The sequence below is a fragment of the Amblyomma mixtum genome, chromosome 1 (genome assembly GCF_055824585.1).
Source record: "Amblyomma mixtum isolate Tamu chromosome 1, ASM5582458v1, whole genome shotgun sequence".
NCBI lineage: Eukaryota > Metazoa > Arthropoda > Arachnida > Ixodida > Ixodidae > Amblyomma > Amblyomma mixtum.
Window position 1 is genome coordinate 279,569,010 of NC_143012.1, and position 12,534 is coordinate 279,581,543.

The 12,534-nt window shown below is 42.2% G+C and overlaps 1 protein-coding gene across 4 annotated transcripts in view; it reads left to right on the top strand.

Annotated features, from left to right (window-relative positions):
• The window catches only part of LOC149371875 (WD repeat-containing protein 48), a 55,923-nt gene that overhangs the window by 10,681 nt on the left and 32,708 nt on the right, over nucleotides 1-12,534 (top strand). For all 4 annotated transcript variants that reach the window (XM_089566172.1, XM_089566173.1, XM_089566170.1 and 1 more), the window contains exons 6-8: nucleotides 3,308-3,498; nucleotides 11,158-11,262; nucleotides 12,254-12,373. In XM_089566172.1, coding sequence (XP_089422298.1) covers nucleotides 3,308-3,498; nucleotides 11,158-11,262; nucleotides 12,254-12,373 — 416 coding nt within the window. The remainder of the gene's footprint in view (nucleotides 1-3,307; nucleotides 3,499-11,157; nucleotides 11,263-12,253; nucleotides 12,374-12,534) is intronic.

Below are 12,534 nucleotides of genomic sequence, written 5' to 3' on the forward strand. Positions count from 1 at the left end.
GGCTTCATGTCCATGCACTTAGACTTTTGTGAAAACAAGCAGGTCTTAGCGCTGCTGTAGACAACGTCATCAGAGTTATGCGGCTTAGCAGCAGGTATGAGTTGTGAGGCCTGTACAACAAGCAGGACTGAGCATGAGCAAGAAGCTTGTCTTGTTTGCCTAGAGTGCCCAACGCACAATGCAGATTGGCTTTGAAACAGCTGCTAGTAGTATTTACAGGTGACGCTTTGGAGGTCTGTTGTGCATTTTATTCATTTGAAACTTATTTAAATCAGGTTGGCCCCAGTTCATATTGTGCTCATATGGTTAGGGTCCAATACAATAACAGACTGGGACCAGCACAGTTGCTGCTTGTCTGTCTACTTTGCAGAAGTAAAAGTAACAGTGACATGTTGCTTAGCTTATTATGTAACAATACGCCATTATTGTAATAACATTACGTAACAAGCTTCATTATTTGCTTGAACTGCACGCCCTGGACTTGTTATTGATAGCTTGCAGTGCATTTCTTGCAGTTCAGGTTTCGTTTCAGTTGTAGGCGCTGAGTTAGTGAATGTGTATATGCTTATAATTTTGCAGAGTATCCGCAGCATTTGTGCTAAAGTTATAAAAGTTATCTAACTTGACACTCAGAACTTAGAAGTATTTTTGTGTGTTTTCGTTTTAGACATCTTTCATAACCACTGACTAGAAACTGAAAAGTCGTTCTTAAACTTCCCAAGGTGCACTTGCAGATTGAAAGTAGCGAAAACAAAAGGTATTTCTTTAAAATATTACGGAGATGCCAATGATAAAGGGCCACACCAGCAGTAAAAGCAGTGATCTGCTCTAGTGCTTAAAATTGGGAGCGTCTTGGGGGCGGGGTGTCTCAGACTCCCTCACCAATATTTGCAAGTTATCTGAGATCCCCCCCCCCCCCCCCCCCCCGTACTGGAATGTAGGGACTGCATGAATTCAAAGCAAGCAACCATTTTTTATTCTTGTCAGTGGTGGTTGAAACATTTCTTCTCTATTGTTTCGAAAGTTTTGCTGCGATTTTTAGTAAGAACCACAACCATTAACATGTTTTCTAAAATTTGAGGCAGAGAAAAATGCATAGTTGGTAGCACTACACAAAGGACGGAATAAAAGGGAAACCCATACCTTCACAGCACGAGTCAGTCCAGAGCTGACCGCTCGGCCCCAACGCTGCACAACAACGAGCACACTGGCAGAGCATGGGGATTGTTTGTTTCAGGTCTGTGACATAAACTGAGCAAACAAAGGCCTTTAAGATTGACTTCTTTCTTCCCTTTGTACAAAATGATGTGTAAAACAAGCCACCAGCCACTTTCTCTCCGTCTTTATTTTCCTCTCCACCTGTTTTCGAGTAACTAGAGGCCCTGCTTCGATGGAGCCAGACTTTAAGCACTGTCTTTGAAGATGGTTGAAGTCATACTTAATCTCTTTTGAGATCAATGACTATGTGAGTTATTTGATAAGCCTTCAATTTCCAAGATATCTGTAGTAATTTATGCAGTGGCACTTTAGTTCACCAGCCTTGCTGTTTGCGAATTCTTATGAGAATTGCTATGCACATGGTGACTACAATTTAGGGTAGGATTTCACCTTCAGGGATTGAATTTTACGAAATGCTGACTGGTTTTCACATGCACCTTTATGCAGAGACTGACAGTTTGAATGGCAAAATTGCAGAGGTCAAGATATGACTTCATTTTTCAACTTTTAATTTCCGGGACTTAGCCTCACATAACTTTGCCTCAGTGAGAAAGAGTTCTAGTTGAATAAGGGAGTTGTTGCGCTGTCAGTGCTTATTTTGAATTTTGAGAAACATGAGTTTTCTATAAAGGGGAGACACTGCATTCAGCAAAAAATTTTTATTTTCTTGATGTACTTCTATGAAATGTTTTTTTCATATTAGAATAATATTCTCTCACTCTCACAAATTTTCAGTGTTATATGTGTAGAAAGTTGTTTTCTAATATGTATTTTTTTCTTGATTCTTGTGAAAAGCCTACAGAGTTAACAAAATCTTAGTTGAATAATAGTTCAAGACATGCTCTGATTTTTTTTTTTTTTTTTACAAAACACCTATTTTCAATTTTGAATTTAATGGACATGTAGAAAGTAGACATGCCTAGACTGATAAGAAAATTTTATACAGGAAATTTAAAATTAAGAAATTTGAAAAACAAAGAATGTCTTGACCTATAGTATAGTCCTAGGAGTGCACAAAACAGACAGGGTTTAAATAGACTAATCAGTGGTGAAGAAATCTGTTTCACAAAATGAGCATCTTGTCAGTAAACCATAACTGAGAAAAACGGGGATTTTTCAAGCATCTCATTAATATGCAGGGCCACTGGGATCCATGAAAGAGTATTTTAAGAGTACTCTCCTGTGGATTTTGGCAGTGAAACTTTGGGACAGCATAGAAATTGAGGCATGCAAGCGGATACACCAATTTTCAAATTTTTTTTTTGCCTTTTTTTCATGGTTTAGAACTCATGTCCCCCATTAAATAAAAACAGTTGTAGCCGCCGTGGTGGCTCGGTGGTTATGGCACTCGGCTGCTGACTTGAAAGGCACGGGTTCAACCTCAGCCGTGGCAGTCGCATTTCGATCAGGTGAAATGCTAGAGGCCGATGTACTGTGTGATTTCATTGCGTTTTAAAGAGTGCCAGGTGGTCGAAATTAACTGGAGCGCTCCATTACAATGTCCGTCACAGCCCAAGCCGCATTGGGACGTTGAACCCCATAAACTAAACTAAAAATAGTCGTAAACTTGCAAGGTCGTGCATGTGTGCCTTGGTGAAGCCTGTATTGACAAGAAGGAGAAAAGATTTATTTTCCTCCCCAAAAAGATAAAAAGATATTGTGTTACTTTTTTGCTTTCTCTCTTACGGGGCTTATCAAATGATTCTCATAGTTTCTCAGTGTGGCCATTTGTCTCTGTTTATAAATTCCTTTTGCTGCCTTGTTATTGTAACATCATTATACAGTCGAACCTCATTATAACGAAACGGTTTATAATGAACATAACAAAGAAATGACGATTCTCCTTGGATGCACAGTCAGCATGGGCTGTAACAAAGTAATCACCGGGCCCCTTCAACTTTGTTATAACGAGGTTCAACTGTATTGATATGGTAACATTACATTTTCTTTACCCAAGGCATATGTGTAACCGTGATCTGATGCTCAGTGGATTGTCAGCGATGGCCGTAGTTTACATTGGAAGGCTGTGTTGAAGCACAGTAGTCCATGACTGGTGCTGCCTGTTGATTCTGCTGTTTTGTTGATGCAGCGTCTTCCCTGACAGACAACAAAGACAGCATATACAGTTTGGCAATGAATCCGCCAGGCACAGTGATCATTTCCGGTTCGACTGAAAAGGTGATCCGTGTGTGGGATCCTCGTACCTGCCAAAAGATGCCGAAGCTCAAGGGACACACAGACAATGTGAAGGCGTTGGTCCTAAACCGGGAGGGCACTCAGGTTCGATCTCAAATTTATTTTGAAGGTGTTAAGGGGGGAGCCTGGTCTTGAAAATAAAATTTCATTAATCTAGTCATAGTAATGAAATTTTCAGTGCACATGTATTTTTGTGCGCTGATTCTAAATATGTCATTTAATTTCACGTAAAGCAATTCCTTGAGCACTTGTTCAATTTTTGTGCAAGTATTTTGCGAAGAGTTTTGAAGAAAATTTGCTGCGGGAAACTCGCTGAAATGTATGTCACTGGGTTCTCTTGATACTAAGGAATGCAATAAGGGTAAAAATATTATCCTGGCTATCATAGAAATTGAGTTATGGGATACTGAAGCTGCCACTTCAGAAACAGGAATACACACTTTTCTTCTCATTTCTCAAGCGACAACTTCAAAACCCTATAACTTGTGTTCTATGATAGGCAGGAAGACAATTTTATCCTTATTGCATTCCTTGGTGTCAAGAAAACCCAATGGCATACATTTCAGCAAGATTCCCGTGAGAAAAGTTTTTTTCAAAGCTCTTCACAAAATACATGCATAAAAATTACATAAGTGCTCAAGTAATTGTTGAACACAAAATTAAATGACATATTTAGATTCGGTACACAAAAATGCATATTCCCTGAAGATTTCGTAACTGTGACTTCATTAATAAAAATTTTTTCTCAAGACCAGGCTCCCCCCTTAAATGTGTTTTTATTGTGTTGAAAAAAAGGCTGCATCTGGCATAGTGCTGCGTGCACAGAACTGCCACAGTTGACAGGTGGCAATGTGAAGAGATAGAAATCCCCCTCTCCACTTGTGTGGGAAAGAGTGCAATGTGGCTGCCACAGGAAGAACCCCCCAAAAATATGCAGCCAATGAAATTTGTTAAATAGATAATGACTCTGAATGACTTTGCAAAAATGGCAGTGATTAAGAGCAACTTGGCAAAGAGCAAAGCAAAGTTGCTCAGCAGTTTGCTCAGCCAAGTTGAGCACGGAAGCTGTAATGAGCAAAGAAATGCATGGCAAAGTATGTAAGAAAATATGAGGAGAAGGTAAGAAGCTAATGCATTGCCATCTTATCATGATAATTAAGTGCCCCTGTGATTTGTTGAATTGCGCTACATGTTATATGCAAACTTGCCGCCATGCTGTGTGTGTCCTATGAAGCCTCATGGGCTAGCAGTCAGTGCACAGGATCAGGTGTGTAGCGTGTGGTTTGCTCACCTACACCTAGCATTAGGGAGTCACTAGCTGCTGACCCAAAAGACGCAGGTTCGATCCTGGCCACGGTGGTTGAATTTCGATGGAAGCAAATTCTAGAGGCTTCTGTACTGTGCGATCTCAGTGCACATTAAAGAACCCCAGCTGGTCGAAATTCCTGGAGCCCTTCACTATGGTGTCTCCCATAGCCTGGGTAGCTTTGGGACAAACCCGCATAAACCATAAACCAAACCAGTTGACCTCCTGTGAAGAGGATTTCTCCTGAGAGCCAGGCATATGCGAAACCCTCTCATGAAATGGTTATACTTCATGAAATATAATTCAGTTAATGACAGTCATAGTAAGTAATGTATAGAAGTTGATGCATGAAATGGTACAAACACCCAATGTGACAAGTTGTGACATTGGCAACGGGCTGTTGCTGACACTTGCTTTGCATGGAGGGCCAAGTAGCATGTTTTTTGCTCCTTTTTTTTTTAAAGCCTTGTCGTGATGTGTCTTGCCTCGGTAAAATCACCAGTGCTCACTCAGGCCCACTCCCAAAAGTTTGGTCAACCTATGGGCTCGCTCAAAAGAAGATTCACACAGGCCCGTGCTCACTCGAACTCATTCAGGCTCCCAGCTCATTTGAACTGACTCTAACACATAACTCATCCGGAGACAGCCACTCGTTATGACTCGCGTCTCATTCAGCTCATGATGGTTTATGGGGTTCAACGTCCCAAAGCGACTAAGGCTATGAGAGACGCCGTAGTGGAGGGCTGCAGAAATTTCGACCGCCTGGGGTTCTTTAATATGCACTGACATCGCACAGTACACGGGCCTCTCGAATTTCTCCTCCAAAGAAATTCCACCGCCGCGGCCGGGATTGAACCCGCTTCTTTCGGGTCAGCAGCCGAGCACCATAACCACTGAGCCACCGCGGCGGCATTTCATCTCATGAGTCAACCCATCTTGGCTCACTCACTCATTTCGACTTACGACACTTTTGGTCTTACCCACTTATGTTTCGACTCATCACTCATTTAGGTTCACTCACTCATCTCAACTCAAGGCTCAGTTGGGCTCACTCACTTGTTTCGGCTTGAGACACACATTGGTTCACTGAAGTGGCCAAGTGGTATGTCCCCGAGCCTACTGATCGCTCAACAGGGGACCCACGCCCCCCATGCAGCGACATGGTGGTGGCTCAATTCTGCACCCGCTTAAACTAGCTAAGGGGAAGGGACAAAATGGTATCTTTCTTGCTTCCACGAAACCCTCCTCTTCAGTTACCCGCAGACGTCATCAGGCTTCCTCGCCCTCAAGTGCCCTTGGTTTCAGCAATATATCATTCCTCCCCTCTGCTGTCAGTAAACAAGGAGGCAAAAAAATCCAAGTGCGTACCGTTGTTGCGAAAACACAGGCTATTATCTGAGGCAGAACCCGGACTCGCTCGTGACTCGGATCATGATCTGAATGAGAGTTCAGACTCAGCCATGACTCGGATCATGATCTGTTGCGACTCAGATGATGTTCTAAATGTTAGTCCAAACTTTCTAACGACTCAGATCATGATCTCAATGTGGGTCCAAACTCATTCTCGACTAGGATCATGATCTGAATGTAGTCCAGATTCACTCACCACTCAGATTTTGATCTGAATGTGAGCCTGAGCGAGCCCAAGTGAGTTGACTGGTCCACTGACCTATGTCTGTGTTAAGTTAAGCAGGCATGAACCCACCATGTCACTTAGTGGACTGTTTTCCACCGATTAGTTTCATCCAGATGCAGTTGGGAGCATGATTCTGCTGGGGACAAATGTAGAAAGGCACCGTCGAGGTGAGGAGCAAGTATCAGGAACATTTACACTCCAAGCCAGAGCAGCCACTATGTTGTGTTTGTCTGAAATTAGGCTGGCAGACAAGTCTGGCAATTTTTTGATCATTTGAGAAGTGGAAATTTGCAAATATCAAACTTTTGGTTGTGAAGCAAATACAAAAAACAAAAATTGGTTGCGAATTGAATCGAATGTTTTTTAATAATTTTGAATATCAGTACAGGTAGCTCGGACTGAAGAGAAACGATTTTACACAAAACACAGCTATAGAAAGGAACAAGAGATATTGCAGACAATATTTATCTTCACCCATCATTATCACAATTTGACCTACACAGCATTAAATAGGGAAAGTGAATCGTGTAGTAGTAATAAGGGCACCGCTGGCAAAACACAACGAGACGACTCGCGAAGTAGATGTAAGAGCAGGAATCTGAGCTGCAAAATGAGCAGTACAGTCTTTGTCAAAAGTTTAGAGCCCAGGGGGTTTGCTTCTAAGCCTCGCAGTGGGACTCCTGTAACATTCGTGGTAGTCCTACCCATTGGAGGAGGCAGGACCAGAAATCTTCTTACCTTCAGCAAATTTGGAGCGCTGGAGATGCATTACGAACCAGACAGTGTGCTTCAGATGCAAACCCCCTGGGCTCCAAACTTTTGACAAAGGCTGTACCATCCCTTCCAGGCCCGTCGCGACGCCTGCAGACAAAGCACCAATTGCAGAGTGTTGTTTCTGTTGTATGATTTTTGTTGGACCTCTTTTGCCAAAGATCCACAGTTTCTGACTAAAATTGCGAATGATCAAAACTGTTGCCGCGGAACAACCGCAGCAGCGCAAGCATTCTGCAGCTGAGCCCCTTCCGCTATCCTCCGCAAGCTGAGCCGCTGCAATGCACGCTGCATCTCTTATCGTATTGATCCTACAATGATAGGATCGCTGCCAGTTGTCATCACAACCACTTGTCATCTGCATCGATGAGGAAATAGCAAGTTAACTCTTGACAAGATTGTGCCATCTGAAAATGTCGCTATGTTTTTCTTTCAGTTCAGATGAACAGGAGATTCGCACCCTCTGAACGTTTGGGAGGTTCGAGTAGTTTGAACAGGGAAAGTGCGGTGTAAATTGAATTGACTAGAAAATACTATTCGCAAACTATTCCAGGTTTCAAATATTCACACACATTCAATGAGAAGGCTTTGGGATCTGCCAAATTTTGTGACGAGAAAATTTCAGCAAGTTCTGAATGCTGGGAGATTGATGTAACATTTTCACTTTGCCATAAGTTTAGTGAAGTGCTTGCTTCACAAGACGGCACTATATAAAAGACAGCTATAAAGTAAAATGGAAATGGACACACATGGAGCATAGTGTCTCTCTTAAAGCATGTACTTTATATGCTTATATGCTTTCTTTTTCACATGCAGGCTGTTTCTGAGATTATTATCTTTGCACTGTCTTCATTCTTTTCAAGTCACGATGGAGGCATCTGCATCAGAGTGCCAAGTTTAAGACCTGTGCTAGGTCTGCGGCATTTAAAAGCTTGGTCCTTCTCACACACACCTGCCAGCGCCATGAGGCAATTCTCTGAAATTGTGGCGTCACGAGGAGGATTTGGGGGTGTGGTCCACACCGGGCACAGAGCCCAGGAGAGTGGCAGCTGCAGCATAAAAGGGGAGCGGGGTGCACGCAGTACCTTTCTTAAGGGGGGACACTGGTCTTGAAAAAAAAATTTTTATTAATGAGGTCACAGTTACGAAATCTTCAGGGAATATGTGTTTTTGTGTGCTGATTCTAAATATGTCATTTAATTTCATGTAAAACAATTGCTTGAGCACTTGTGCGCTTTTTATGCTAGTATTTTGCTGAGAGTTTTGAAGAAAATTTGCTGCGGGAAACTCGCTGAAATGTATGCCATTGGGCTCTCTTGACACCAAGGAATACAATAAGGGTGAAATTGTCTTCCTGCCCATCATAGAACTTAAGTTATAGAGTTTTGAAGTTGTCGCTTCAGAAATGAGAAGGAAAGTGTGTATTCCTGTTTCTGAAGTGGCAGCTTCAGTACCCTATTACTCAAGTTCTATGAGAGCCAGGATGATAATTTTACCCTTATTGCATTCCTTGGTGTCAAGAGAGCCTAATGGCATACATTTCAGCGCGTTTCCTGCAGAAAATTTTCTTCAAAACTCTCCGCAAAATACTTGCATAAAATGTGCATAAGTGTTCAAGGAATTGTTTTACACGAAATTAAATGACATATCTAGAATCAGCGCACAAAAATACATGTTCCCTGAAAATTTCATAACTATGACTAAATTAATAAAATTTTATTTTCTAGACCATTGTCCCCCCCTTAACTGTGAATGAGTTCTGCTTCAACTCCGAAACTCATGGCCTTCTCTGACTAGTTGTTTGGGAACGCACTTTAACCTAAAATATCTCTGCTGTGAGGACACCTCGAAGCGTCATTGGCTTGGATGTGGCCAGGCATTGGTCAGCATTGCACTTCTTTACATTTATCCCTCAGTTCAATTTTTTCATCTTGTACCTCTTCACTAGACATTTAAATTTCCTCAGGATATCCCTGCCTGGGGCTTGATCAGAAGGTCCGAGGTTCTAATTTGCAACCTATCAAAAACTACTTGACATCTACAGTACATCTAGGTTCTGGAAACATCTAGGTATTATCTGTTGAAAGCCAACTGGCAAAAAGCATCAAAGTTGAAGAAACAATCGACAGCGTTGCAGCTCTGACAGTGAGGAAAAAAAAAATTATTGCCTTTTACTTTTTTTTGCTCCTTACAAACTCTTAGTGAGTGAATTCATTCACTAAGTGCCAATAGGTTGTCTACGTGCATATGAAAACAAAATTTTCGGAGAAAATTAATTACTACTTATCAGTGTAATAGCCCTTGACAACAACACACTAATTCCTTTGCCGGTACGGTGGCTCAGTGGTTATAGTGCTCGGCTGCTGATCCGAAAGACGTGGGTTTGATCCCAGCTGCGGTGGTCGTGTTTCGATGGAGGCAAAATGCTAGAGGACCATGTACTGAGCGATGTCAGTGCACTTTAATGAACCTCAGGTAGTCTAAAATTATCCGGAGCTCTCCACTACAGCGTCCCTCATAGTTATTTTGGGGCATTAAACCCCACAAAGCACATCACTAATTCTATTTCAACTTATATGGTTGCCCTTAGAACAGAGGAGACTTCTTGGTGTTGCAGGAACCTTCTTAGCACATCTTTGATAGCTTTACATCAGGAAATCGCTGCCCACAAAGAAATTTCTTTGGTTACGAAAGAGAAAGTAATCACCGGCACCCAGGTCTGAACATGAAGCTCTATGAAGCTGCGTTCCCAGATAGCTTGTATTTGCACGACTTTGTATATGGGCGCATTGTCGGGAACAGACTTGCCTTAACACATTTGCTGTCAACTCCGCGTGGCATTTTGCTTTGGTTTCTTTTGCAATGCCTTCATTATTGAAGCATACGCTTTTCCTGTCATCATTTTCTATGGCGTGCATTTTAGTAATAAAACGCCTCCTGTGTTCTAAAAGGCTGTTGCCGTAATCTTTCCAGCTGAAATTTGCACACTAAATTTCTTTAGATAGAGTTGGGAACCCTAATCCTTCCATTGCATGAAGTTCAAAATCCTTTAATTTCTGTCTAGCCCACATTTAACTACTCTTTCCATCCTGTCACTTCCTATGCTTTAGTCAGACTGTTGTGCTAGTGTGTACATGTCCAAAGTGTTTTAACATACTGGGGTAAACAACTTACTAGACGTTGTGAAGGTGTTTGTTTTGCAGTAATGTATACTGTTGCCTTACTTGCAGTTTAATTTAGCTGTCTTCTGGTATCGGTCTAAACTCTCTTGAAGGGTTGCTTTTTTGTTCTTGCTTATTCCAGTGGCAATCAATTCAGTTATTTCCTGTATTTTTGCCTTTTCTTTCGATTTTAGCATGGAATGAGACTCCGATTGGGGCCTTATACCATTCGCCACTTCAGGTGTCCTTTATCATTCTTGTGTAATGAGTACACGTGTTTTCACATGCTGAGAGGGTGTTTGCATCAGTAGATTATTGGTTTCTTTCTAGTTATCTCTGCAGATATCAATTCAACCATACTTTATATCTTGAAATAGTCCTTGGCCGGTTGCCATTTTAACTCGTCCTAGATTTTCCTGCTCATATCGTTGTACGCTTATTGAGAGCAATCTTTTGCGGGTTCATAATTCCAAAACAATGCCTACTTGTCACATTTTCAGGTCTTTGAGCATTACTTGCAGTCGTGATAACCTTATTATGCCTCCAACATGTAACACTCGCATCTATTAAATGGGCTTTCTGCAAAAACCTTTCGACAAATGTAATGTGTAGTGTACTGCTTGCTGTGGTGGCATTGCTATGCAGCTTATACTTTAATGAGGAGGTTTTTAGTGATAGATTACCTGCAAGGAAGACCTTGCTAAATGATTGTACTTTTATTTTGTTTCCAATTAAAGAGAACGGGGAGGGGGGGGGTGCTAGTCAAGTTGTGGCAAACTCCAGAAGGAGTAGGGATATAAGTATCAATGATGTAGCATTGTTTGCAGTCCCTTATTATTGCAAACCTTTTTTTTTTTATGTCTGTGCAGTGTCTCTCGGGAAGCTCAGATGGAACAATACGATTGTGGTCACTGGGACAGCAGCGATGCGTTGCCACGATACGGGTTCATGACGAAGGTGTCTGGGCACTGCAGGTGAGGTGCCGCACTTCTCTTGGTGTCAGATGGTTCATATATGCATTGCAGCCAACAAATCTGGATTCTTCTGGCATTTTGGAAAGTCTTTGGTTTTTTTTCATGGCAGCCCTTGTTGTCAATGCAAAAATTTCTGCTATTGTTCTGCAGTTGTCAGTTTTGTTAATTTTCTTGAGATATGGAATAAAAATACTTGTGCATGCATCACTAAATGGAGGCTAGCACTCAGCGAGTACAGTCAAGCCACAATTTGACCATTACCTTGGCATTTGTTCGTTATGTCCTGACGTCCTTATTAGTAATCTGGAGATAATGCAGTGGGCTCACGAAACCTTGTCAGAGTGTTTTTATGTGCTGTGCACTTAAAACTGGCAGTGCCGGGTGCCAGCACATCCAACATTGTCATTCACTTGGTGAATTTTGGCACTGGTGGGGCCATTTTTGTGTCGCTAACCGTTTTTACCTCAGCTAGAAAACAGTCTAAGCAGAGTGCACATTGAGATTGACAGGCCAGTCAGTGTCGTCTGGTGCGCATGTCTTTCAACATGCACGCATAAATACATAAGGAAAGCACTTTGTGGTTAAGTTGCTAGGGCTGCCAGCATTCTCAGGCCTGGTGTTGTGCCAAGTAGTTCTGCATCTTGTTTTAATTTCGTTGTAAACGCCGTTTAGCCATAGGTCGTCCATGCACAGATTTTGTTATTTTTGGGCTTGCGGCACTTAATTTTTGTCGAATTTTTATCTTCATGCAATCTTTAATAAGCTGTCTGGCAGCAGCCTTCATGTGACTATTATCTGGATGATGCATGGATGATGCTTATGCTTTGGCTGCAAGTTTTCACGGGCAGAATACATGCCATCGTGACCTAGCTTGCTGAAGCCAAATGCTGGACCCAAAAAGGCAGGGAGTGGCTTTTAGATTACCTAGACTTCTGTTCCTGCTTGCCTTGCACTCTGTATGCCAGCATGGTTTCTGAACTGGCCTCTACAGGTAAACGAAAGCTTCACGACGGTGTTCTCTGGTGGCCGGGACCGCAAGGTGTTCATGACCGACCTGAGGAACCCCGACAACCGCGCACTCATTTGTGAGGAGACAGCACCAGTTCTCAAGGTAGTACAGGGAGCAGGGACATTCATCTCCTATCTCCATTTCCTGTGCACTGCACACAGTGCCAGTTCAAAGTGAAATACCAAAGGACATGGATCAGAGACATGGAGGTGTATTCATAGCACACAACAAGAAACAAGTTGAGTGTGTGAAAAGGGCAAATA